The following is a 27,844-nucleotide window of genomic DNA, read 5'->3' on the forward strand; positions in this document are numbered from 1 at the left end:
AATGCTTGCAAACGCCGTAGATTTACATTTCTGCAGATTCGCAGTTGACAAGTATACATTTGGATTGAAGCTGGAGGGTCTATTATAAATAAGGCTTGCGTATCAAAAAGGTACAAAAGGAATACTTCTGATGCGGCTCTGTCCGTCTATCTGTCTGTTCGAGCACTTAAACAAGTTGTTAAAAAGTCGCTTGAAATGATTACAATTAATGAGAAATATACAATAATAAACCTCATTATTATCCTCACACGACCATGATGACGGTCGTGACCAAGATTATCTGTGAATCACGCCAATCGGGAGGAATGGTATGCAGAAATTATATATTTTCTACATTTTTGCTATACAGAAAATGTGAAGTGCTGACTGTTGATCAATTGCATCTGCTTAATGTTACTACTTATTGAGGAGCACAAGCAACTTCTTGGGACTAATAAAGAGAGGACTTGGAACAAAAATATGCTCGAAAGAAAAGTATATAGATTTCAGAAAGCCTAGCACATGATTGCTGCGAGAGTATGTCGCCGCGAGATAGACTACCCGTCCTTATATCATTAATACAGTTAGAAGAAGACGTGTAATCTATCTCGCGGCGACATACTCTCGCGGCAATCATGTGCTAAGCCTACAGGTTTCTGTTGTGTCTTGATTCTCTGGTCTTTGCTAAATGCTTCGAGCCTTACATATCAAGACATGTCTACAATATCCTCACAAAACGACGGCATTGTGCTATGCCCTCTAGTAGCCTATCTGCTAACTGTGTGATGTGATCTGTGCGTTGCGCCGATCGGCGGGGAACAGGATTATTCGGCGTTACGCCGGATTTCGGCGCAGCGCCGATACAGCTAATGGAACTGAATGAAAAATGGAGGGTTAGCAGTAATCAGGAGGTTAGGTGGCTCTTCAGACCAATCATTTTCGGGCGGCAAATTTGAAAAATGTAGAGCTCAGCTGCCAATTCTCTTCATAAAATACGAGCCTTCCTAAACCTTGACGTTGGAGGGAATCATCAACGAGCCATAACAACTAAAAATTGATTGTAAATATAGGGGCAAAGGATTAATTCCCATAGACAATTTTACGAGTAAATAGCTCAGTAGAGACTATTTACTCGTAAAATTGTAGCTTGCAGAGGCAAGTAATCCAAAGTTGGTGTCATACAACAAAGTAATGTTATAAAAAAGTATTTTCAAACGAGCCATGTTTCATCAGCCCATTCTCCTTTCGCACTTATTTTTAGTGTCAAGATTTGGTTGACCGCCCTATATTAATCGTCAGTCGTCAAGCCGATAATTGGCAGGCAGCTGCGTAGGATCGGGACAAGTGGCGTGCTTTCGTTTTGGAGCCCTAGATTTTCTTTAGATCGCAGAGATAGTCTATATAATCGGGACGAGTATAAAGAGCTACTCAACATGTCGAATGCTATAAAACTGAACGTTTCAAACAATCTCTGCTACATCCAGTTGGCTGATTCCGCATTTGCATTTGCTTGAGACAAAGGCAGAAGGCTGCGGAAATCGCTTTGGGAACGATTTCCAATGACTTCTCAATCGGTTTGGTTAAGGCACGAGCGATAGCGATTTGAAATATGTTAGCGTCATCCTCCTTGCCGACAGCCAAACCAGTATAATAAGACCTACATGAACCGATCATAACAATACCTGCTACTACAGCGCCATCTATTACGAGGTATCGCAACTGCCAGGTTACGTCACTACAGCGTCGTGAAGATGGCGCCACTGAGATCTCTTCCAAATAACTTGTATTTTGCCAATTATTTAATTCAGCCGATTTATTCTCATACACTAATATATATTCATATTGTCATTAATTATTTAATAATATTTCATGATGTGTAATGTGTGTAATTGATTGTATTAGAGTATAGGTTTTTAAAAAAGCATGTAAACGATTAGTTGGTTCGATTCGTGGAGGGGGTTTATGATTGTTAATAAAAGGGGTCGCAACCGGGGGTGTCCCTCTCTTTTATCTTGAATTTTGTACCAGCAACTTGGTGAATAATAAAACTGTGTTCAGATTTCTACTGGTTCTGTTTTATTCTGCTAGTGCTACGACTCCCCATCCTGAGTACGTTTACACCTCAGAAGTGGGTATATACACACGTAATGTCCGGGCCATATTTCAATGGATTGGGACGAAAAAGGAAGAGAAAAGCCTTCATCATTGACACCGACGACGAAAGAAAGACGATTTTTTTTTCTTCGTCAACACCACGTGGCGGCGATGATGCACACACGGCGAAACACTCTAAACGACGACGAATTACACCCACGGAAGCTGAAGTCATTCCCAAATTCAATCCAGAAGACAGAAATAGCAACGTGAAAGGATGGCTACACAAAATAGACCAGCTGGGAGATGTATACGATTGGCAGAACAAAGATCGTCAATTTGTTATGCAAATAAGGCTTCGTGGATCAGCGCGTGATTGGTATGACGATCTAGAAGACTACAACCTTACATGGGAGGAATGGAAACAAACGCTTCAAACGGCGTTTCCGCGCTCAACAGATTTCGTCGATCGCTTGGAAGAGATGATGTCAAGAACCAAAATAGATACAGAAACTATGACGAAATACTTCCATGACAAGTTGTCTTTGCTTAAGAAGTGCAACATCTATAACGAAGACGCTATTTCGTGCATCATCAAAGGCCTGCCAATCGAATTGCGCGCCAACGCGAAAGCATATCAATGTGAGACGCCAGAACAACTTTACTACGGTTATCTATCTTCGTTGGAAAACTTCAAGAGGGTCGAAGCTGCTGCCACTGCCAGAAAAACAACATGGAGGCGTGGCAATGCTACAACAACAACATCACACACATTACCGAAGCTGTGCTACGCATGTCGACGGCCAGGGCACGAGGCGCGCGACTGCAGGACACAACTTCACTGCGACGTGTGCCAGCGCAACGGTCACAGTGCAGCCACGTGCTGGTTTGGTGCCGGGAGCTCAAGACAACAAGTAGTCAAGGTTGGTAACGTTTTGTTTATCACTTACGACGTTTTCCTTGATCTTTATAAAAAGAAAGTGTTTGTGAATGGCCACGAACTAACCGCTTACCTTGATACGGGTAGTAAATTTAACATACTTACTATTGAACAGGCTAGTAAGATGAATCTTGTGATGACACCGTCTTCGGTTCTTATGCGCGGCTTTGGTGGTGCACATTCACAATCACTTGGAACCGTTCAAGTCGAAGTTCACATAGATAATATCACGTTAACGGCCTCAGCAGAAATAACTAGCTATAAAATGACAGAAATTGATTTTATCATTGGACAGAAATTTATTAACCAGGATAACGTTAGTCTTATCACAACAAACAACTCTGTGACACTTGTTCATACAAGCGATTTATTGAATACCCTACAAGAAATTAAATTAACTTCCTCAGATTTTATTACGAAATACCCGGTTTATCTAAACACAGATGTTGTTGTGATGAAGAACAGTTGTAGTTACATAGAAGTTCGTATTAACTGTGATAAAAATGGAGGTAAACACACGTTTCTCTTGCATCCGGTGTGCTTTGAATTAGGAAATATGTCTTATTTCATACCCAGGGCAGTCCTTACATGTCAAAATCCTCTAATAAAAGTAATCAATGTGGGCGGTGAAGCAATTAGATGGGCTAAAGGTAAATTATTAGCACGGGTCGAAGTTATTAATGAAACTGAGAAGGAACAATGTAATGTTATGGTAATTGATAACCCTCCTACATGCGGTGAAATCGAAACCAAAATAAATGCTAACGAGTTAAATGCTGGTAATCTTAATGACGCGGATTTGACTCTGCTTTTGAATTTGTTGAATGAGTTTAGTACATCATTTGCAAAAGATACTAAGGACTTGGGCTGTACAGATTTAATTAGTATGAAAATCAAAACGACAACTGATGAACCCGTGTTCTATAAGCCGTATAGGTTATCCCATACAGAAAGCGCAATAGTTGATCAGAAGGTACAAGAGTTATTAGATGCCGGCATCATTAGGGAGTCTATGTCCGACTATGCAAGTCCGGTCGTACTAGTAAAGAAAAAGAACGGAGAATATAGGTTATGCGTAGACTATAGGGCTTTAAATTCTCGTACTGTGAAGGATAGATACCCCTTACCAAATATAGACGATCAATTAACTCGTTTATCCGGCAAATCATTTTTTACAACACTGGACTTGGCACAGGGGTATCTGCAGGTTCCTATAGACGAAGATTCCATACATAAAAGTGCGTTCGTTAGTGGGTCAGGTCAATGGGAGTTTTTAAAAATGCCATTCGGATTATGCAATGCACCCGCTGTGTTTTCTCGATTAATTAAACTAGCTCTCGGTAACGTTCACTCCGAAGTAGCCCTGTATCTTGATGATATAATGTTGCCTACTGTTACTGTTGAGGAGGGCTTAGACCTCTTAAGACGCGTGTTACAGTCCCTCAAAGACGCAAATTTAAAGCTAAACCTACGAAAGTGTTCATTTTTGCAATCGACTGCTACCTATTTGGGACACGAAATTACTCAAGGTACTATACAGCCGGGAAAAGATAAAATAGAGTGCGTTAGCAATTATAAACGACCTAGTAACGTTCACGAAATCCGCCAGTTTATCGGTCTAACGTCGTACTTTAGAAAATTTGTGCGAGCTTTTGCCGAAATCGCTAGGCCGCTCACAGAACTAACTCAGAAGGGCGTTGATTGGCGTTGGGGGGACGACCAAGAACATGCATTCCAAACGTTGAAACAAAAGCTTGTAGAAAGACCCGTTTTAGGTATATATGATAGGAATGCCGAAACTGAATTGCATACCGACGCGAGTAGCTTGGGTCTTTCTGGCATTTTGCTTCAATACCAGCCGGACCGTAGTCTAAAACCGATAGCATATTTCAGTAGAGTCACGAGTAAAGAAGAGCGCTTTTATCACAGTTACGAACTCGAAACTTTAGCAGTTGTAGAGTCCCTGAAACGGTTCAGAGTTTACTTGACTGGAATCCCTGTAAAAGTAATCACAGACTGCGCGGCTTTAAGAACCACACTTGTTAAAAAAGATTTAATTCCACGCATCGCCAGATGGTGGCTTGCTATCCAAGATTTCGATCTAAAAATTGAATATCGCCCTGGTAATCGAATGCGTCACGCCGATGCCTTAAGTAGGAACCCTGTCATTAGCGAAGTACGGATAGTAGAAGAATCTGATTGGTTACTTACTCTCCAAATACAAGATGACGCGATACAAAACATCATTACTCAACTTACAAAAGGTACTAACAATGCGGATATAGTTTCAAATTATGTGCTAAAGGAAGGGATTTTGTATAGGAAAACCTTGTCAGGAGAACGATTTGTCATTCCTAAGTTAGCCAAGTATGGTTTATTACAAAAATATCACGACCAAATAGGTCATCCAGGCTTTGAAAAATGCGAGAAAACTATTAAAGCGCAGTTTTGGTTCCAAGGAATGACTCGTTTCATACGTAAATATATAAACTCGTGTTTACGTTGTGCATACGGCAAAGGTAATTTTGGGCGCGTTGAAGGTGAACTGCACCCCATAGATAAGGCAGCTGTTCCAATGCACACGTTGCATATAGATCATCTCGGTCCGTTCGTAAAAACACGCCTCGGAAATACATATTTACTTGTCGTAATTGATGCCTTTACGAAATATGTATTTGCGAAACCTGCGAAAAATGCCAGCTCGATGGAGACTATAAAACTTTTTAAGGACGTTATTTACCAATTCGGGAATCCATGTAAAGTAATAAGCGATCGCGGTAAAGCCTTCACGAGCCGGTATTTTAAAGAATTTGCAGAAGAGTGTCAATTTAAACACGTCTTGAATGCCATTGCCAGCCCTCGCTCAAATGGGCAAGTCGAAAGGGTAAATCGCACTCTTCTTAACGGTCTCAACACCATGGCTGATAGCGAATGTACTTGGGATAGTAAAGTAGCCGATGTTGTTTGGGGAATTAACAACACGCCCAATTCAACAACGGGCTTCACTCCATTTAGTCTCATGTTTGGCCATAGCAACACACGGTACCCAGCATACCCCTCTGATACTCCTGCAGACGTAACTGGTCAGCAGAGTCAACTTGATTCACGTAGAAAAACAGCGAAGTTACGAATTGACCGAAACATGACCGTAATGAAAAGTAGGTTCGACAAAAAGCGTAAACCTTATACGAAATACTCATTGGGCCAATTAGTGCTATGGCGAGGTGGATCCGCGAGGGATACTCAGGCGAAAGTTACAAGAAAGCTTGACGGATTGTATACGGGGCCATACAGAGTTATTAAATGCGACCATAGTTTAGACCGCTATACAATTTCTAGCGTAAAAGGCATGAAAGGGTATAAACGGTTCTGTGCTGTAGTAAGAGCTGATGTCCTCCGACCTTATAAAACAACTTTGCCGGACGACGATAGTTCTGGCAGCGACCGTGACGTAGACAGGGACGATCTCATCGACCTTTTAGAGAGTTAAATAAAACATTTGATTTATCCAATCGTAAAATTATCGTGTGTTTGCGCCCATTATAAAGTTTATAGCTATGTTGTATTATTTTCGACCATAAAGTTTGTCGTCCAATAACGCAGTCTTAAATCATATGATTAGATAATTAATTCAATTAAAGGTATGCTCGATTTTATACAAATGTTTCAGTATCAATGTTATTTAATTGATTAAAACTAAATTTAAATGGTGTAAATAAAAACTACGATTAAAAAAAAAATTAACATCCATTCCATTGCAAATAAAGAATTTATTTATTTATTTATTATTTATTTATTTTATCAACATATAGACAACCTTTATTCTTATTGTTTACCGTTTTCTGTCATACATTCTTAATTTTATTTATAAGCATTATAAGAGGGTAGGTACAGTACATTTAACGTAGCTAGACAACAACAGATTCACAAAAATCGTTATTGTGATAAAGGGTAGATATTATTTGACGGTAGACGGGCTTTATTAACAGACAAAAAAAAACATACAAGTAACCCAAGTCTAAGTAGTAAATTAACTGTGTGGAAATCATAGAAAGTATATGCCCTGATCTGTGTGATGGCTACTACCGACTCTGTGAGATAAACTGTGTGAGAGATAATAACTGTGTGCAGCAACAGGGACTGTGTGTTTGATACTAACTGTGTAGTAAAAACTATGTGATAATATCTGTGTGACGACCCCGTAAGTTTTTTTTTTCCCAAACAATCTTTGTGTGTGGATACTAGTATGTATTCACGTGTAATAGATAAAGATTCCATAAACACATCGAATATACCTACTGTGTAACACTTGACTGCGTGATTCATTTGAAAAAAATAACAGTTCGTTTTCTTTAACTTGGTACTTGATTTAATCAAAGTAAAAGCAAATTATGATGCTTTATGCCTTATGTGTAAAAAAGGGTTATATAGAATAACATACAATGATAATCATTATAAAATACGTTTATTATCTGTGTGAAGCTATCATTACAAACATTTTTATTAGGTCAAAATAAAATGAAAATGGATTAAAACAACTTGAAATTCCAAATAAATAATAGTCTATTCTATAGATTATGATTATTCTCAAATATGAAGTCATGTAATATAACAATATACTTGGCTGGTTATTTCTACATTCCAGGCTCCTGAAGCAAACGGCGCCGGCGGTTCGACCTCATCCGCCAACAACGCGCGGGCTCCAGCAGCAGGCCGCGGTGGACCACGGCCGTGGCAGGAAGGCCGAGTGTTAGCGTCATCCTCCTTGCCGACAGCCAAACCAGTATAATAAGACCTACATGAACCGATCATAACAATACCTGCTACTACAGCGCCATCTATTACGAGGTATCGCAACTGCCAGGTTACGTCACTACAGCGTCGTGAAGATGGCGCCACTGAGATCTCTTCCAAATAACTTGTATTTTGCCAATTATTTAATTCAGCCGATTTATTCTCATACACTAATATATATTCATATTGTCATTAATTATTTAATAATATTTCATGATGTGTAATGTGTGTAATTGATTGTATTAGAGTATAGGTTTTTAAAAAAAGCATGTAAACGATTAGTTGGTTCGATTCGTGGAGGGGGTTTATGATTGTTAATAAAAGGGGTCGCAACCGGGGGTGTCCCTCTCTTTTATCTTGAATTTTGTACCAGCAACTTGGTGAATAATAAAACTGTGTTCAGATTTCTACTGGTTCTGTTTTATTCTGCTAGTGCTACGACTCCCCATCCTGAGTACGTTTACAAATATTTGTATTCTAATATAAAACATTCCATTTTCAATTTTATTAAATTCTCATAGGTGTGTATGTATTGCAACTGCTTACATAAATGCTACAGTAGCTATCAAGTAATCCGGCTAAATTTTGCATTTTTTCTTTTGAGCTACTTGATCCGGTTAAAATTACCCGACACGACACAATTGTGACAAGACACAATGTACACACACATATCTACATGAAAAAAAAAACATAAATATAAAATAATTTTGGTAGGAGGTAGGGCACAGCGAATGTTATTCCGCTTTGAGTGGTACGCCACAGCACAGCGGATATCATCTCGCTCGAATATGTAGAGCAGAGCCCAAATGTTGCAATGTTACACTTTTTAGTGCTAAGTATCCTTTTGATCCAGCCATATTTAACAAATATTCTGTAAGAAAAGTTTCGTGAAGGTAAAGTAAAGTTCAATTCCAATTAGAGAATATTGATTCCGCTACCTCTCACAACTTAAATCTTCCACAGCATAATGTCAAAATGTTAGACACAGACCGCTCCACAGCCGCAGCTCTTGGTTTTCAATACATGCAGACATAAGAATATTTTTCCGTATCCGAATCGGTTGAGATATGACTTGCCGCAAGTCATATCTCAACCGATTCGGATATGGAAAAATAATCTTATGTCTGCAATGTCTGCATGTATTGAAAACCAAGAGCATGGCATATTTCAACCGTTTTGAATATATTGTAATATTTTGTTTGAATTTATTTCGAGCAGCAAAATCATGATCTTTTAAATGTTTTCAAGCTGTCTTACAACGTTTGCGTCTTCAATTTTCTAGACCAACGAAACTCAAATGTTTACTTTGAACGCATCCGGTCGTTTCAAAGTAACTCTACTCTTGTCACTGAATTTGAACACATCAGTTAAACGTAACATTTTCTTTTTTTTTATCCGGTGGAAAAGTGTGCAAACGATGTTATTAAGCTTATAGATAAATTAAAAGTGTGCCTAAAGATTATATAGTTTGGGTGGGACTTCCTACAGCCAGTGAATCGCTAACCCCATCGATCGTGTGTTTATCTAAGTCGTGCCCAAGGACCATTTAATTTTATTACATGTTTTTAAATGGGAAACAGGTAAACGTGCATAAGTAAGCGTGCTCCACCGTAGACCGCATCATCACTTACCATCAGGTGTGATCGTGGTCAAACGTCTACCTATTCATACTAAAAAAAACGTAAAGAATTTGACTACAATCTCATCTAATGACAAGTGACAATGCAGTCTAGGATAGAGCCAAAAGATGTCTATTCACTCTTGATTTAACAAGATCAAAGTTATACGGGGCGGGAAATAGACATGCAGGAAGTGAGTTCCACTGGACTGATTAGAACTATGAGACGGCGTGATCTTGTACCTTCAAAAATTCTTACAAAATTATATTCATATTCATATTCATATCATTTATTGCATTCATGTTCATTACATATACAGGTGGTAAAGATACAATAAGTCGGTACATGATACCCTGTTAGGGCGTTGCAATTACCTTAAAAACTAATTGTAGCTATTTACAAGTTATAAACAGAACTACATTATTCAATACACAATAAAATAATAAAAAGAAGCAAAATATGTGATAATAAAAATAAGAACATGTCAGTCAATAATTATCTTCGTCATCATAAAATCTCAACTATTAAATAATTAAATTAAGTTAAATTAAATATGATAAAAAAAAAGATATTTATAAAAAATAAAGAGTTAAATTACATTGATTATTTATTTATTTATTCTAGTGTTCTATCTGATAAAAATTCCTCGATTGTATAATATGCCTTTCGTATTAACAATGATCTAAGTTTGTTTATAAATGGTTGTATTTTTTGTTCACTTGTTATGGTTTTTGGTAATTGATTGTAAATTATCACAGATCTATAGTGGGGGCTATCTCGAAACATTTCTAAGTTTGGTTTTGCTGGTAACAATAGTTTGTCTTGTCTTCGGGCACTTTTAACATGGTCGTACAAAGTAATATGTTTCCTAACAAAAACGGCAGTTTCCAGAATGTAGAGACAGGGAAGGGTGAGCATGTTTTCCTTAATAAAATGTTCTTTACATTCAGCTCGGCCGCGAGCGTTTACAATTATTCGGAGGCACTTCTTTTGGCTTACGAATAGACTTTGCGCTTTTGAGCTGTGTCCCCATAGAACAATTCCATACTTTAGCCATGAGTACGCATACGCGTAATATGCAGACTTGGCGCAATCAGAGTGTGTGTTCGATTTCAGCAGATTCAGGGCAAATATGAATTGAGATAGTTTTGACTTTATTATTGAAATATGCTCCTGCCAACTAAACGAAGTATCGATAGTGATACCCAGAAGGTTGAAATTCGTTACTTCCTCTACACTTAATGTATTAGTTACTGTAGATAAGTCTAAGGGTTCTTTCTGGTACGGATGAAATTGTATAATTTTTGTTTTTAGGTTATTGATTTCTAGATTATGATTTGCGAGCCATGAAGTCGTGTTGTTATAAGATTCTATAATTTTATGTGCATCGCTTAAGTTTTTGCAATCAAAAAGGAAAGACACATCATCAGCATAGAGTATATTAAAATCGTTTGTTAACTTTGGCAGATTATTAATATATATAATAAAAAGCAAACATCCTATCACGCTACCTTGAGGGATAGAGCAGTTTGTTACTTTCATGCTAGATCTCGCTGAAGTAAGTTCGTTATTTTGTTCATCAAAGTGCTGTATTTGTACGTATTGCTTTCTGTCGCAGAGATATGATTTTAGCCAGCCGTAGGCATCACCTCGTATGCCTATTTCCTCAAGTTTCCTCAGCAAAATGCTGTGAGAGACCCTATCATATGCCTTCGTCATGTCGAGTAGGAGTCCTACGGCGTAGTGTTTGTTCCTAATAAAATCTAGAGCGCGTTGTACAAACTTGAATACTGCTAAGGTGGTTGAGCAGTTTTTACGGAAACCATGTTGGCTTTCATCTAAAAGCTTGTACTTTTCCAGAAAATTATAGATGCGAGTTGTCATTACCTTCTCGAACACCTTGGAAACGGCAGGTAAAAGCGCAATTGGGCGATATTTGCTAGGATCCTCAGAATTTCCACCTTTTTTTAAAATCGGTATAACTTTAGCTATTTTAAGTTTGTTTGGGAAAGTTTTCTCAATAAAAGACTGATTGATTAGCTGTGTTATTGGAGGCGTCAGTTCATTGGCACATTTCTTTACTAGGTAGGAGGGAAAGTCATCTATACCGCAACTTAATTTATTTGGCATATTTCGTATTATATTAAATACTTCTTGTTCTGAAACAGGGCTTAAAAACATAGAGTTAATTGACCGCACGGCTGGACCTACGGGGAAATAATTATTTGTATCACGTTGTCGTAGAGGGGTGGCAGTGGCATCAGTCGGCGATGTACCGACCGATGAAAAGTATACATTGAAAGCTTCTGCGACTTTTGGTGCTGATGATATTGATTCATTATTTATTTTAAGAGTTATGTTTGTATGTTTTCTATTTAGTGGGCGCTTTGTAACTTGTTTAATGATGCCCCACATAGTTTTTGTTTTGTTTGTTGATTTATTCATTTTGTACACATAGTTAATTTTTTTGGATGTTTTTATGCTTTTTTTCAGACATTTTGAATATAACTTATAATGATTTCTTAGTACCGTACTGTTTGAGCTGTTAACTAGTATTTTTAGCAATCTCTTGTGTTTACAAGATTTCTTAAGACCCTTTGATAGCCAGGTGTTTTTATGTTTGCTGTACATTTTTTTGTAGGTATAAGGCATAAAACTGTTTAATTTTGAGATCAGGGTCTCTTCAAAGGAATCATAGTTTAAGTTAATATTCTGATCTGGCTTAATTATTTCGTTCCAATTAACATCGGTCAATGCAAATTTAAGGGATTCTATTTTTAACTCATTTGTAAAGTCTCTCTTGCATATTCTAACAGGTTTCGGGGAAACTGGCCTAAAGTTATCCATTGGAAATTCACAAGTTACAGCCTTGTGATCAGAGATACCACAATCAATGACACGTGAACTGGTGTTTTTGTAATTTGTGAACACGAGGTCTATACACGTAGAACTGCTGTTTGTCACTCTCGTTGGTTCAGTTACTATTTGGTGCAGATTATATTCGATCATTTTATCAGTTAGTCTTTTATATTCCCTAGATAGTGGTTGAGCGTTTATGTTGAAGTCACCACCTACCATTACACACTTTTTTTGTATACATGGTTTTAATTTAAGCAATAAGTGGTCAAGAAAATTATAAAAAGATTCGATCTCACGGTCGGCTCTATATATCAGTACAAATAAAAAATTTGGTTTCAGTTCTATAGCACAACATTCGACAATATATTCAACAGATAATTTAGTTATGTCTGGGCGCTCGATGAAGTCGGCGCCGCGATGCAATAAGATGGCGACTCCGCCTCCTCGATGCTCACGTCGGCTGAAAGCTGCAGCAAGCTCGTAGTCATGTATTTGGATCAGCCTCCATTGTTCTTCAGTAGTCCATGTTTCTGACAAGAATAAAACTTTGTGCTTTTTGTCTGGTAAGTAGCTTTCTAGTAAATCAATTTTATTTTTTAAGCTTTGGACGTTTTGAAAAAATACATTAAGGGTTGTCGGTATAATTTTTGAATTAGGCACGAAAGGTAGAGTTCGTTGGTGTTTCGGTGTTTTTCGTTGTAGGGGTTGTTTGCTCGTTTTCTTGAATGACATTTTGTTGATTAGTGATGGGCGGGGGGTCCAATGGTGGAATATTATCACTCTGCTCAATTATGGGTGGTATTATGATTTCCTTTCCGTCAACAAATAAGCGATTATTTCTTATGTAGGCGCGTTTTCCTTGTTTTCTGGCATTTATCAGGTATTCTCTCTGTGATTTTCTTAGTTCCAAGGCCTGGCTATCCAGATATGCTGAAACGGCATATCCAGTATTTCGGAAACAGATAGCATTGTCGAGTATAAATGTTTTCATTCTCTTACTGATAAACTCTAGGGCTATCGGGCGGCGTGGGCCTCTTTTGCCCATTCGTTTTGCTGACTCAATAAAGCCATTTATGTCTGTGTTAAGAAAGTCGTGAAACATGTGGCTCAGTCGATGATAAAGATCCGTCTCATTCTCGCCTGGGTACTCGTCGAGGCCATATATGACGACTTTTTTTGCGTTATCGTCGTTAATATGTCTTCCTATATTGTTAATATTGTTAATCTTATCTTGTAATGTTCGGAGTTCCGATTTGATTCTGTGATTTTCTTGCTCTAGTATTGTTATTTTGTTCTTTGCAATGTGAATTTCATCATTTATGGCTTTGTTTTGCGTAGATAAGTCATTAAATTTCCGTGAGAGCTCCTGGTTTATTTTATGAAAAGAACTGTTTATTCCCGTTTGAATTATTTGTTCTACATGGGCTATTAGTTTGTTATTGTTTTGTTGCAATTTTTGGTCTAAAAGCTTGCTCATTTGTTCAAGGATTCCTGTATCATTTCTTTGTAAAGATTGTTGTTGAGTTCTTTCGAATATAGTAACTTCGTCTGGTTGATGGCGTTCGTACGAGGGCTCCCCTAAAGACATTGCCGAACTGTCCAACAGTGATTGTTCTAGTTGTGAACGGACAGGTGTGTTATCATGTTTACGTCTTGATGTTACATTACTGCAGCGCGGGCAATTCCATATTCTTTTAATCGCATAGTTGCCGGTCATAAAAGTGGCTGTTGTAATGTTTAGACATTTATAGTGGTAGGCATCCCTGCACGATACGCAGACAAGAGCCTCTGTTTCAATTAAAGGCTCGGGGCACGCTAAACAATTCATATTTTCAATATATCTACGCAGCAAAGTGTGTAAACTCTTATTAAAAGTTCTGAGTTAGGCCTAAATTTACGGCAAGTTAAATGTTATCGGAGCCTAATCAGCAATTGGCAAAACTAGTGTGGTCTCCTTCTGTCTGTACTATCTCGTTCTCGCAAGTTTAAAGATTGCTTCACAAAAATAGTGTCGTTTGTTTCTTCCCGTATTGTCTCGTTCACTCTCGTTCTATAGTTGTCTACTAGACGTGCAAGTTTGACGTCGTGCCGCTAGATGTCACTGTACGGGTCGATGATTTCTTACTCTATTTATTAATGTATTGTAGACAGAAAACACTTTTAAAACTTTGAATACCAATTTGAGAAAAGTTTTCGTTGTTATTTTGTGGTCACCTTATGCCTCAGAATTGCTGCTAATCAATGTCCAATGGGCGTTAGTTCGTTGTTTTTAGACTAGGTGGCACTATTATCAATGTTGAAGTGTCTAGGAACAGTAACGTTTTTTTTATGGGAAATTAAAGATAAAAACGGCTTTTTGGGTCCACACTTCCACTAAGTCACTTTATATTTTTGTGTTCTTTTCACACGGTTGTCCTAAACTGCACAAATAGTTCGAAATTACTGCTTGCAAGGTGTCCGTAAGCGGTATAACAATCCCCCCCGAGGGGCAATGTTTTAGTCACTATTTCACTGTTATTACATGTTTATTTGTTTAAATAACACTTCCACATATTCATTGTCTAAGTTTCTTTGCATTTATTACTTTTTTAATACCGATCACTGTATACATTAATTAATTACAATTATCAAATACAGATTCGAAGTAGCTTGTGTGGCAGCGCCATCTAGGAAAACACTTTTGTAACCAAAAACCCGCTTAGTGGGCGCCGGTGAACTTTGCTCAGATGCCGGAGTACCTCGGTACCTGAACCCGGAGACCCACCACGCCGGTTCTGGTTGTGAAAGTGTTAAAAATCCTAATTTTTTGTTTATTTAAGTATTTATTTTACAATTTGTACTAACAATACTAATTAATTTTAACTTCATAAATTATTTTGGGTTATCGAGCCACTCTTACAGAACAGAACTTTTTTGAATTTACAAGACACTATTTCTAGTGAACAGTCCAGCCAGACTGTGTCCTTACCCTTACCTATAAGAAAGTTTGTGATAAAAACCTATCCAACAAAACTTATGTTCAGCAAATTCTCTTAGACGCAAATATATTTCCAATCGATTCCTTAGGGTTTAACAACATTTAGGTATGTTTAGTTGAGATAGGAATGGTTTACGAGGACAGGAGACTGCCACTTCTTCATGCAAAAGTAGTCCTATTTTTTTTTTGTGGGTTTAGTACCTATACCAAATGCTTTATAGCTTAATGCTTAATGATAGTTCAATGTACCTATGGTATGTTAACCTACTTTGGAGTTTTATCAAACTTTTGATTATTGTAAGTGAGGTAACATACGAGCACAGAATATAGTGTCTTACAGCTATGTTCTATTATTTAAATATTTAATTTAGCCTGGCAGCTTGAACATGTCATGCACACTTAAAAGTCTTTGCTGCGGTGGCGTTGTTGATCGGGTCGCCACCTTCCCGAATAAAGGTTGAGGGAGGCGATGGCTGAGATACGCGTCATACTCGTGAACGGGTGCCGTCTGTGAAGACCGGTCTGTTTAAGCTTACTGGGGCTATTATAACTTAGTAACTTTAATTCAAATTTTTATTAAATTAGGACACTTTGTTCGGTTGTCGTTTGTTTCCTTTCTTTTAGTGAATATTTTAAATATATGATTTTGACTCATGGAGACCATATACATCTCTAAGGAGAATTAGATATACATTTTATTTTTAGTTGTGACATTTAGAGTCATTTGCACCTCTAAAGTAATTTTAGACTTTTTTTTTTGTATTTGTACTTTTTATATTAAAATTTAGTGTAGTTCTTGGTTGTAATTCGACATTTAGAGACCTTCTACATCTCTAATTAATTGTATAGAGTTAACTTTAGTTAGAACTTAGAATTAGTATATAATAGTATCAATTGTAATTTCAACTCAATTTTAAATATTTTTTAAATACCTATGTAACATGTGACGTGTAAAAGTGCCCCTGTGGCCTATTTGCTGAATAAATTATTTTGATTTTTTGATTTGATTTGATTTAAGTTTATGCATGTGAAATTATTCATATTTTTCAATCCTAAAATAGGATACAAAACTAAAAAAATATGTGACCGTGTCAAAATATTTTCAATAATCTCAATATCAAGAGATAAAAATGTTTCATACATTTGTATGAGTCCATTTCACTCGGCACTTCCAGTCGTCCACTTTCTTAAACTTCCTAATAATACTGGAGATAAGATAAATGTCACCTGAGCATATGAGTAGTTCTAAAGTCTGGACATCGTAACTGCGCCAGTAAAACTGTCTAGTGCTTTCAAAGTGCTCTCTTTGTTATTTTATGATCTTGTTTCATGAACTTTGTTCTCAAACAAAGATAATACGAGAATAATATTGTACCAGTGTACCTATACATACGTATTACATTGTCGTCATAGATGTCAAAAAAATTTGGTCTTTAGAAAAAAAAATAAGAAACTCATTTTAATTGCCAACTTTATGAATAAAATTTACTTTTTATGTGAAAATACGTCAAAAAAAGTAAAAAAAAAAACAAACAAAAAAGTTTTTTTTGCCGAAAAATTTTCAAATTGAAATAACATTTTTCTTTTTTTTTTTTGGCTTCTAAACGCGTAATTAAAGTTATGCGGGTTTCTCGCGAGCACCTTGCATATAATCTGCAAAAAAGATGTTTCGGAACAAATCATTTTTTTAACAAATATTCTGATTTTTGTTTTAATAGTCACACTACTATACAGGGTGGGGTGTGTGAGGTTAAAGATAAATCAGACCTTGGAAAAAAACTATCTTAAATCCTTAAGCTGGCTCATTTGACTTAAAGAAGATATTCCTTTATTTTAAAAGGAACAAAATTGCATTCAAAGATTTTCTAAAACTCGGTTGCCTTGCCTGGAACTCAGGTTTTTTGTTATTTATCGATCATAAATAAAACACAACGTGTTCTAGGCGAGCTTAATGCCATAAGAAATTCTCTGCCAACATTTTGGGCATAGCAAAAAAGTTATTTATGTATGATTTCATTAAAATTGCTATAATATAAAACGTAGATACTAATTTAAAGTTAGATAATTATGATAATTTAATATACTCTTAAGTTGTTGTTTATACTTGCTATGTTGTTTCGTGTATTGAGGTGTGCAATAAAGAGTATTTGTATTGTATTGTATTGTATAATTTAATATATTGTTTTTGGGAAAAGGACAAGGAAAAGAGTTTTTACATAATTATAACACTTGTATTTAATTGCATGAACGACACATGCATATGCATAATCCGCTCCAAATGAATACACGAATATATTAATACACATACCAACAATGTTGTAATTTAACATATAATTCTAAGCACGAAAACCACAAATATAGCTGCGAAAGTGACCTCAAAGCGCTTATTTGGCATTAGTCGTACACTGCTTTAATGGTACGTATATAAGTACATGGAATTGAATTTGTGATAGCATGCATTTGATTACACTGACTTCGGATTTTATTTCATTTGTTAATTTTATTGTGCTTTGTGTATTTCTGTTTGTAAATGACGATCCTTATTGGTAGAAACTATTCATTTTATTATTTTCAATTTATAATGTAATTTTTGACGATCATGATGAGAAGATAAACATAACTTTGGCATGGAACAAATTTATAGTGTAATTTTTATCATGAAATAAAGAAATCTAAATCTATATACAACGTGTTTCCGGTATCACTCAAAACCTCAGACACCCCAACTGATTTTTATTTTTTTAAACTCATCTAGAGTATTCGTATTTAAATCTGATGTTTACTTTTTTTTAAATTGAATTTTTAATTTTCTGTACAGCTCTACGAGTAGCGTAGTTGAGCGTAGAGTTAAAAGTCGAGACTTTTAACTCTACGCTCAATAAAATAATTGCTAACTACTATCATAAACCTTAAAACTATTTATTTGTGTACGTTACTGCAACGACATAAGATTGACCAATAGACAGCTAAGATGTCACTCTAAAACACTTTAAAGCTTTGTCACAGTAAACTTCAAATTGGACAAGTAATCGCGGTAAGCAAATTTCAACCCAACATTCAAAATGACAAGGTTGTAATTAGGTACGAGTTCAATTTGTTATGACTTATGATAAACATTAAGATTAAACTGACAAACAACGTCAAACTCGTAGCGGAAAAAGTATCGTCCAAGTAAAGTATTAATACCCCTAAATACTGAAAAAGGTAAGCAACCTCTAGCAATGCGATATACACAATGTCGCATTACGAATACAATAGAATGGGCACGTAAAAAATAGCTAATAATACCAATTAAACAAAAAATATTACCCCATCAAGATATAGCTGGATCGATTCTACTCTCGATTCTGAACAAACTGTTTTCAGGTTTTTAGTGTTAAGTGAAACACGGTGTATACTCGTATTTATGTTTATAAGTAGGCACTGTATGTATTGTACCATCTGTTTCGACAGTGTGTTACCAGCAAGTGGGCTTTTTTTTTCAAGGAGAGCGCAATCTTACATGGTCATTTAACTTAAGCGTGCACTTAATTTAGTTATTAGGTAAAAAAAAATGAATTTGAAAACTTTCTAACAAAAAAATGTTGCCGGCAATGTACAGCGCAGACACTTGTATTAGCAAGTCATCATCAATGACAGCTCACGAGTATTAGCGACGTGAGTCATTGACAATTACGAAGTGGACGCAGTACATTTAATGTGCGAAAAAAAATATTTTTGCTTAATATTGTCTTCGATTACCGCGATAGTTACTCATGAAATAAAACTATGGAAATGGATTAAATCGCGTATAATGAATTTAAAATTTAAACGCTGTAAAGTGTTCGAAACGTCGGGATGAATTTTAAATTCATTATACGCGATTTAATCCGTTTCCATAGTTTTATTTCATGAATATTTTTGCTGTTAATTTAAATAACTATGATTTTTATTAAGTATCAGTATTAATGCTCGGGTCGTGGTAACACACTGTATACGAAGCAAGATTTTGTCGCTTAAGCATAAGAACAAGTGGTTATTAATCAAAATATGTCTGTAAGAGATCCCTTTTTGGTTATAAGACATCCTGATGTTTTCCACCATAGTTTAGTTGCAATTATAGGTACTATGGTACTTATATTATGGTATTTATATTTTGTCATTATATGTTTATTATTGGCGCGTCAAAAAAGAATATGTGTACTTACTGTCATTGTTAAGTACGCTATAATAAGTGCTTCCTTAATTCTACTTAACTGTGGGACTTACTTATTATTTATAACGATTTTACATACACGCTTTTTTCGGCTTTTTTATTAATTCATTATTTATCAGGCGTACTTTTATACGTAAACATTTAATGTTTGGCCTGGCGAGTGAACAAATAGCCTGCAATTTATTCTCCGACCCCAAAATGTCCGTTATTTCCGTATTTCTATGGCAAGTCATTACCAGAGTACATTCACTTGACAACGAATAACCAAAGTTTGCATAAAAATAAATAATAAATAAATAAATATTATAGGACATTCTTACACAGATTGACTGAGGCCCACGGTCAAGAAGGCTTGTGTTGTGGGTACTCAGACAACGATATATATAATATATAAATACTTATATACATAGAAAACATCCAAGACTCAGGAACAAATATCTGTGCTCATCACACAAATAAATGCCCTTACCGGGATTCGAACCCGGGACCGCGGCGTAGCCAGGCAGGGTCACTACCGACTGCGCCAGACCGGTCGTCGTCAGAATGAGTGGTCTGTGAGTAAAAATAAATGACAACATTTCTCAGGCCAATAATCGTCGTAACACTGATTCAAATAGTATTTAATGCAACAGGCGTTTAAAGGAGGTCAAAAAAGACGAGTGGCGTGGGTAACAATTTCAGGCGCCGGAAATCGTTAATAAAGACGCCACAATTTTTTTTGACTCAGTTAAACACCGTTGCATACAATACTTTTTCTATGACCATGCACTTAGTTTTTAATAAAAGGCCAAACATTTCAGGAGTACACTATTTTGTATGGGCTTTGTCAGTCTAGTATTAAATCGTCCTTCGTATAACTTATAAGTTTGCAAATTAATGTATCAATCTGAAAAGTTACTAGTCTAAAAATATTCAACCTTTTACTATGTTAATAGTCATTGCTATGCCCGTTTGTGAGTTCTCTGTGTGGTGTTACTAACTACGCTAATTCCAACCGTAACGTTCTCAGTTAATTTAAATAAATGTCACGGGAAACTCTGCTACCGAGGGAATACTGAAACAAGAGCGTGTCGGGCCACGCTCAGTGTAGGGTTCCGTAGTTTTTCGTATTTTTCTCAAAAACTACTGAACCTATCAAGTTCAAAACAATTTTCCTAGAAATAAGTCCTTATAAAGTTCTACTTTTGTGATTTTTTTCATATTTTTTAAACATATGGTTCAAAAGTTAGAGGGGGGGGGACGCACTTTTTTTTCCTTTAGAAGCGATTATTTCCGAAAATATTAATATTATCAAAAAATTATCTTAGTAAACCCTCATTCATTTTTAAATACCTATCTAACAATATATCACACTGTAGTGTAGTGTGACAACCCTGATGATATATAACTCATCTCATACAGAGTGACAACCCTATGCTCATGCAGCTGTGTGTTATGGATCATAGAGTTTTACGATGTAATTATAAATAATCATAAAGTTTATGGTATAATTAAAGTAATGATTATTGGTCATAAAATATACAATAAAATGTAATGTTAAAACAGATGGGAATGACTATTGACCGTGACCAGGATAGTATATAAGCACGATTTTCATTGAATAAATATGGAGTATTGACTCGACTTTTGAGTTATCATTACACCCGAAGCACCCCACACTTCATGGCGACCCTAGCCAGTCGTGCTACTCGAGGCAGCCCGAGTGCGACCCTCCGCCGCCGTAACTAATCCGCGCCGCTTTTGTCTCTCACATCAACTCAGTCGTCACCTTACCAGTTGGGCAGCTCGACGCAGCCTATGTGTGACCCACCGCGAACACCAACGCCGCCGACACCACGACCACCATCGCTATAGCCAAGTATGGACCACCACCACCACAGAAACCATCGCCACAGCCAAGCACGTCCTCGCCAGCTAACATTCAATTGGACTGAACAATGCGAAGACGCGTTCAAAAATCTGAAAATAACCATCACAACCACTACCACCACAAAGATGGACAATAAGAAGATCGAGCGGCAATATATTGAAGTGGCCATGCGTAAGCCGAGCGCCGTCGGAGCCAGCCCAGCGCAACATCGTCCACCAGCTACTCCGCACCGCAGCGCCACGGCCCCTTCGCAGCACCGCGGTCCCTCCGCAACGCCACAGGTTCGCACCGCAGCACCACGACGCACTTGGTGGCACCGCGTGCCACACCCACCCCAGCCCAGCGCACAAACAGCGGAACATGGTAAAATATAAAATCCATTACATATTCACACTAATCGTTATTATGTTTCCATAATATGTTTTAATTTGTTTTATAAAAAAATAAGTATATAAAAATAAGTATATTAAAGTTAATAAGAATTTTAAACTGCTGATATGTAAAATTAATATCATTTAATGACAGTAAAAAGAGGATAATATAAATTGTATAAACTTAAATAAAAATAATAATAATAATAATTACATAAGTATGTTTACAAGTAACAGGAAAAAAAAAAACATAAGAAAAACGTCTTGTCGGGAAAGCAAAATCAGTTAAGTGTCGCAACCAACGATTAGCCTGATCACCTAAAAGTTATTGTGACTCTTAAATGCTTTTATGTTTTCAAACCGACATTATTAACAATACTGGGTATAGCTAGTAAATTATAATGTAAGCAGAGTACACCAGGATACAAACCAGACACAGCCCCCTTGAAACCAAAACCAATTCGAGCGAGCTCTCAATTGTGAAGGTCCTTGGGCACACGCAAAGCTATTGCGTTCTAATGTGTGAAAGCATATGTCTGGAAAAACATACTACATTTATTGAGTATGTATCAGCGCGCTATAATAAATATATTTTTTGTATCCTTAATATTTATGTATTGTAATGTAGGGTCGGCCGACCGGATGCGCTAAAATGCGCAGTGTACTCTTTAAAAGAAAAGTGAACTTCATGTATCACGAAGAAGCTTACATTATTTCCCAATGCAGACATTAAGGTATTATGGCTCATGGGAATTGATTTCTATGTAATACAAGCAGGTATGAAATCCTTGATGGCTGACCATGATTCGATCGAGAATCAATCGTGGAGACTCTTGGACACACAAAATAGTGTGATGCTTAAAAGCAATGCCTGAATGTATGAACAATACCAAATGTATAATTGTAATCGCCAGTAGTAAAAAAAAAAAAAAAACTCCTCTAACAAGTTTAGTAAGCAGGTTTTATCTGCGGAAAAGAGGTGTAGGTACTAAAAACAAATACTTTTACCGCAAACAAAATTGATATCACAAAACGACATAGGTATAAAAATTTATTAAAATAGGAATACAAATCTAAAAAAAAAAAACACCTTAAAAAAAAGAGGGGATAAGAATATGAAAAATAAAAATAACCACAATACTCACTACATCAATCGCTATACGTACAACAATTTTTTTTTTTAACTAAATCACAAGTCAGAATTACTGCATACACAACTCACAAAAGTAACTAGAATACAAATATCATATAATATATAATTATAACCTCAAAATTAGAAAGTTCAAATAAACTAACTAATTTATTATATTTTATCTCGAGCAAAAAAAAAAAAATCTGAACTACCAAATAAATTAACATCTCTTGGCATTTTCTTGTTAAAAAAAAATATACTATAGCGTGATTACGCTATACAAAATAGTTTAAATCATCTATAAAAATACCACAAATAATCAGACCTTACTAAAATAAAATGACAAAAATATACATAACTCGAGTACAACTCACGTACAAACACGTTAACAAAAAAAACAACCAACTTAATACAAGTAAAAAGCAGCCAACAATAAATTTCAAATTAATCGGTATCAAAAATTCAAAATAAAAAAAAATAAAAAAATTAGAAGTCGAACTATTTTCACCACAATATAAATACCCAAAACCAAAAGTGTAATTTTACGCAACTACATCCTTTCTTTTATAGCGTGTAGTAGTAAAACTAAAATCACAAACACAACGCAGTTAGACAAAAAAAAATGAATAGAAAATACTTCAAAAAAATACATAAAGCATAACGCGAAACAAACACGAAATTATTAGTGAAATTGTGTGATGCTTTAAAAGTGATGCCACAATATATGAAATATTATATAATATGTTGTAATTGCCAGGGTGAGCGATAATTTTTTTTCTTGTATCCTGAGCAAATAAATATGTATTGAACTATTGAGCTGAGTAATAGCCATAAATGAAAATGCGTTGTGTACCCTTACCGTTTGTGATGCATTTCGTCTGCACACAAAAATAAGGTTAAAATTGTTTTTATCCCTTTCAAATAAATACAGAAGTCAATATGACAGGCAAAGACAACAGATCTAATGGAAGATTGTAAAGTGTTTATGAATAATGTCATTAGTAAAATTAAAACATATTATGATCAGCAATAAGATTTTTTATTATATTCAGATCTTAATTAAGAATCTATAATCAATTAAAAATGTATCCCAGTAGAAATAAGTAAAAAAAAAAAAAAAAAAAAAGTCAAAAGCCAAAAACAGTTGTCATGTATAATCCAACTATTTTTAACTCAAAAAAAAGGGGAAAGCTGTAGTGTAGTGTGACAACCCTGATGATATATAACTCATCTCATACAGAGTGACAACCCTATGCTCATGCAGCTGTGTGTTATGGATCATAGAGTTTTACGATGTAATTATAAATAATCATAAAGTTTATGGTATAATTAAAGTAATGATTATTGGTCATAAAATATACAATAAAATGTAATGTTAAAACAGATGGGAATGACTATTGACCGTGACCAGGATAGTATATAAGCACGATTTTCATTGAATAAATATGGAGTATTGACTCGACTTTTGAGTTATCATTACACCCGAAGCACCCCACACTTCAACACGTTGGGGTTGGAATGAATAAAAATATCAGCCCCCACTTTACATGTAGGGGGGGTACCCTAATAAAACATTTTTTTTTTCATTTTTTATTTTTGCACTTTGTTGGCGTGATTAATATACATATTGGTACCAAATTTCAGCTTTCTAGTACTTACGGTTACTGAGATTATCCGCGGACGGACGGACGGACGGACGGACGGACGGACGGACGGACGGACAGACAGACATGGCGAAACTATAAGGGTTCCTAGTTGACTACGGAACCCTAAAAACAGTGGAATAATACCTTATTTCTATGGAAACAAAGTGCAAAACGGTGTAAAATGTTAGAGGGTAATAGCTGTCATTCCATTATGAAGAGGTCGTTGACCTCTGTTAATATTATTTGCAAGTCTAAAAAGGTCATATAAAGTTGAAGGATATTTATCCTTGCATTTGTGAGGGGACATTATGTAACCCTCCTGTGTCTTATTGAGATATGTACACAGGACTACAGATGAAAAAAAAACGTCTGTGCGGACAAAACAAAATTATAAGATTTCTCACACAGATCGTTTGAGTCCAATGGTAAGCTCAAGAAGGCTTGAGTTGTGGGTACTCGGACAACGATTTACACCCCATCCCCCTCCAAATTAGGGGGGATGAAATCTTCTCGAGGCTGAGGCGTAGGGTTAGAGCCGGCGTAGCTTTAAATATTTCATTTTCATTTTCATATTAGAGGTAATATACAAATACCTCTAAACATAGAAAGCATCCGTGACTCAGAGAAGTGTCGTAAAATACATGAGAACTAGTACAATTTCCGAATCGTATAAAACTACTAAAACATAGGCATTAGAAAGGCTTAGGTTAGGTTAGGTTTGTAAAAAAAAACTTAATTATTTCTACTAGAACTATAAGTACTATTTCTTCAGAACTTCACTAACAATTTGCACCATATTTTTAACTGACATCACAAGTGTTTTAATTTTTAGTTATTAATCAGTGGCGCTATCTAAAGACCATACATTTTTCTTGATATGTTTGAAGTACATCTTTTTCTTAGAGTTTATTCATTTTATACAAAATATATTTGACGAGTATTACTGTGACCACGTTACCATGCTACCAAAATTGATGGCATACATACCCGCTGAGACCGCAGACAACATCGGAGAAGATTGTCAAATGGAGCGTCAAATGAATCAAACCGGCCCCAGTGCCCGACCCGTATTTGTCAACACACATTCAAAACTGTCCCTCGGGGTTCAACACCTAGGCTGGCATAGCTTAAAGCAGCTAAGTTATTGTTATTTTAAATTCTTGCCAACTAATACGTCGAACGAGATTAATTATAACTTTTTTTCGACGTTTCGGCCAGGTTGCACTGGCCATGGTGACGAAAGACTGATGACCTACCTAGCAAAATGTAGTTTCGAGTTGTTTACATCTTCGATGAGAGTCATTTTGCTGGCATGATGAAAATACATTTTGGGAATATACAAGCGTGAGGTAATTTATGTATGTTTGAAACAAATTAAAAAATAATATAAATTAACATAATTAAGGGAATAATAATTTACTTCTTTATTGCAGTAATAATTGTCAACATAAGTGTTAGGGTAACTCGTGACTTTATAGATGTTAAAAGTGAGCGTTGAAAGCTCTTTGTAAGAACTTTTACCAAAAGAATTACTGTACATACCTACAATTAAAATCATCCTTAATTTCACACAGTATTGCTATTAATTACTTTACTTTCATTCATTTCCCAGCTCTTATGATGATAAGATACTTATTGCTCAATTGCTCATACCTTCTTCAACGTCACAATGTAATCAATCTGAGGATACTAATTGCCACTTCAGGTTAATTATCAGATGCCAACCCGATCGATCTAAGCAGTTCGCCACTCACCATTGCATCTCCTGTATCCATCAATGCGTATAATAATATTATGGTATGCTTTGTTCTCTCACGGGTAACTGAGTGACCTATCTTGGCATGCGTAAGCTGTGTCGATAAATGAATCACCTTACACTCTATTGCTTGAATTTGCCCTCCATTGTCTAGTGGAGAGTGACGATTTCGTCGTGTGTATCTTTAGTTTGGACTGTATTTTGTTTAACACACTATTACATATAAGTAGATTTAGGTATTCAAACGCAGCTTAAACCTTTTAAGTGATAGGAAATCTAGTAAAAGGGACGGTGAGCATCAGTTTAGCGAATGAAATGATATTAATTAGTGACACAGCAGCGCGGCTGTATCACTAATTCACTCGGTAATAACCTAACCACAAAATTAAAATTTTGAAAATACCCCCTACCGCGACATAGTAGACCGATTTTTATGAAACATGGCTAATAACACTCAAAAATTCAAACTCAAAATTCAAAAGTTATTTATTTTCAGCAAAGTTTACATGCGTAGGGGCCGAATCCTCCTTTTAAGTTTAAAACTTGTATTAGGAGGTATTCGCTCTTTCATACAGGGTTCCCGACGACGACTTACTCAGCTTTCAGATAAAAGAGACTAAATCCAAATCGGTTCATCCGTTCGGGAGCTACGATGCCACAGACAGATACACACACAGACAGACAAACAGACAGACAGACATTACAGACACACACACACAGACACGTCAAACTTATAACACCCCATCGTTTTTGCGTCGGGGGTTAAAATTGTTAAAAATAGCTAGAAGGAATCTAAGTCAAGCGTCATGAACTAAGATTTTGTAGTTTTACCCAGAATTGATGTGTGTGTGATGTAATCATGTGACAGCATTGACCACGTGTGATATTGGTTTTCCTAAGTTCTTTGTTTATGGTCGCTGAATTCCACATACTATATGTTAATGTGTTACTTTATTTTCATACCAGAAAGTCAAATAAACATAGCAAATGCTAGTAAATGCGGTAATAACGCTGGTCGCAGCAATTCGGGGCAGCACCGTCTCAAACTCACTTACATTGGCATGCAATATGCAAAGCGTATGCAAAGGCCCGTCCGCCCGGCAAAATCAGGCGAATTAGTACTGTCTTATGCATTCCTTTCTTATTATGACTTTCCAAGCAATTTTTTTTTAAGTTTTTCTTCATGGCTAGTTTTATTTATTTATTCGTATGGCGCATTTACATATTAAACTTTCAAACAAGATGTTGCTAGAATTATAAGTCCACATTCAGGGTCCTAAGCCACGAGATTGCGTCAGGTGTTAATTTAAACAGGTCTTCCGGAGGGCCTGGGAAAGCATGCAGAGGGCAGCGCTGTATAATGTGCTCTTCATGGCTAGTAGGGATAGGGATCAAAGTATTTTTCCCCTCACTAGCTCGGAAACACGTGTTTTGTCCTTCAATACCAGCGGGTAAAAACGCATTTTATCCACTAGTGGGTAAAGTAATTTGACCTTGAATAAAGTCAAATTAACTGCTTTAAAATTAATAAAAGTAGGTGAATCTAGTAATAAAGATGATTTACCACCCTGTGGAACTACTGGAATTAGTAATAAACGCATTTTTTGCGTTG

The 27,844-nt window shown here is 36.1% G+C and overlaps 1 protein-coding gene across 1 annotated transcript; it reads left to right on the forward strand.

The window, feature by feature from the left end:
* The first annotated feature begins 1,900 nt into the window (after positions 1-1,900).
* Positions 1,901-7,960, forward strand: LOC125236089. The gene is made up of 2 exons (XM_048142784.1): positions 1,901-2,996; positions 7,659-7,960. The coding sequence occupies exons 1-2, from the start codon at positions 2,127-2,129 to the stop codon at positions 7,800-7,802; spliced, it is 1,014 nt and encodes a 337-aa protein (XP_047998741.1). The 5' UTR covers positions 1,901-2,126; the 3' UTR covers positions 7,803-7,960.
* Positions 7,961-27,844: the final 19,884 nt, after the last annotated feature.

This window comes from Leguminivora glycinivorella, chromosome 18, assembly GCF_023078275.1.
Source record: "Leguminivora glycinivorella isolate SPB_JAAS2020 chromosome 18, LegGlyc_1.1, whole genome shotgun sequence".
In the NCBI taxonomy this organism is placed as follows: domain Eukaryota; kingdom Metazoa; phylum Arthropoda; class Insecta; order Lepidoptera; family Tortricidae; genus Leguminivora; species Leguminivora glycinivorella.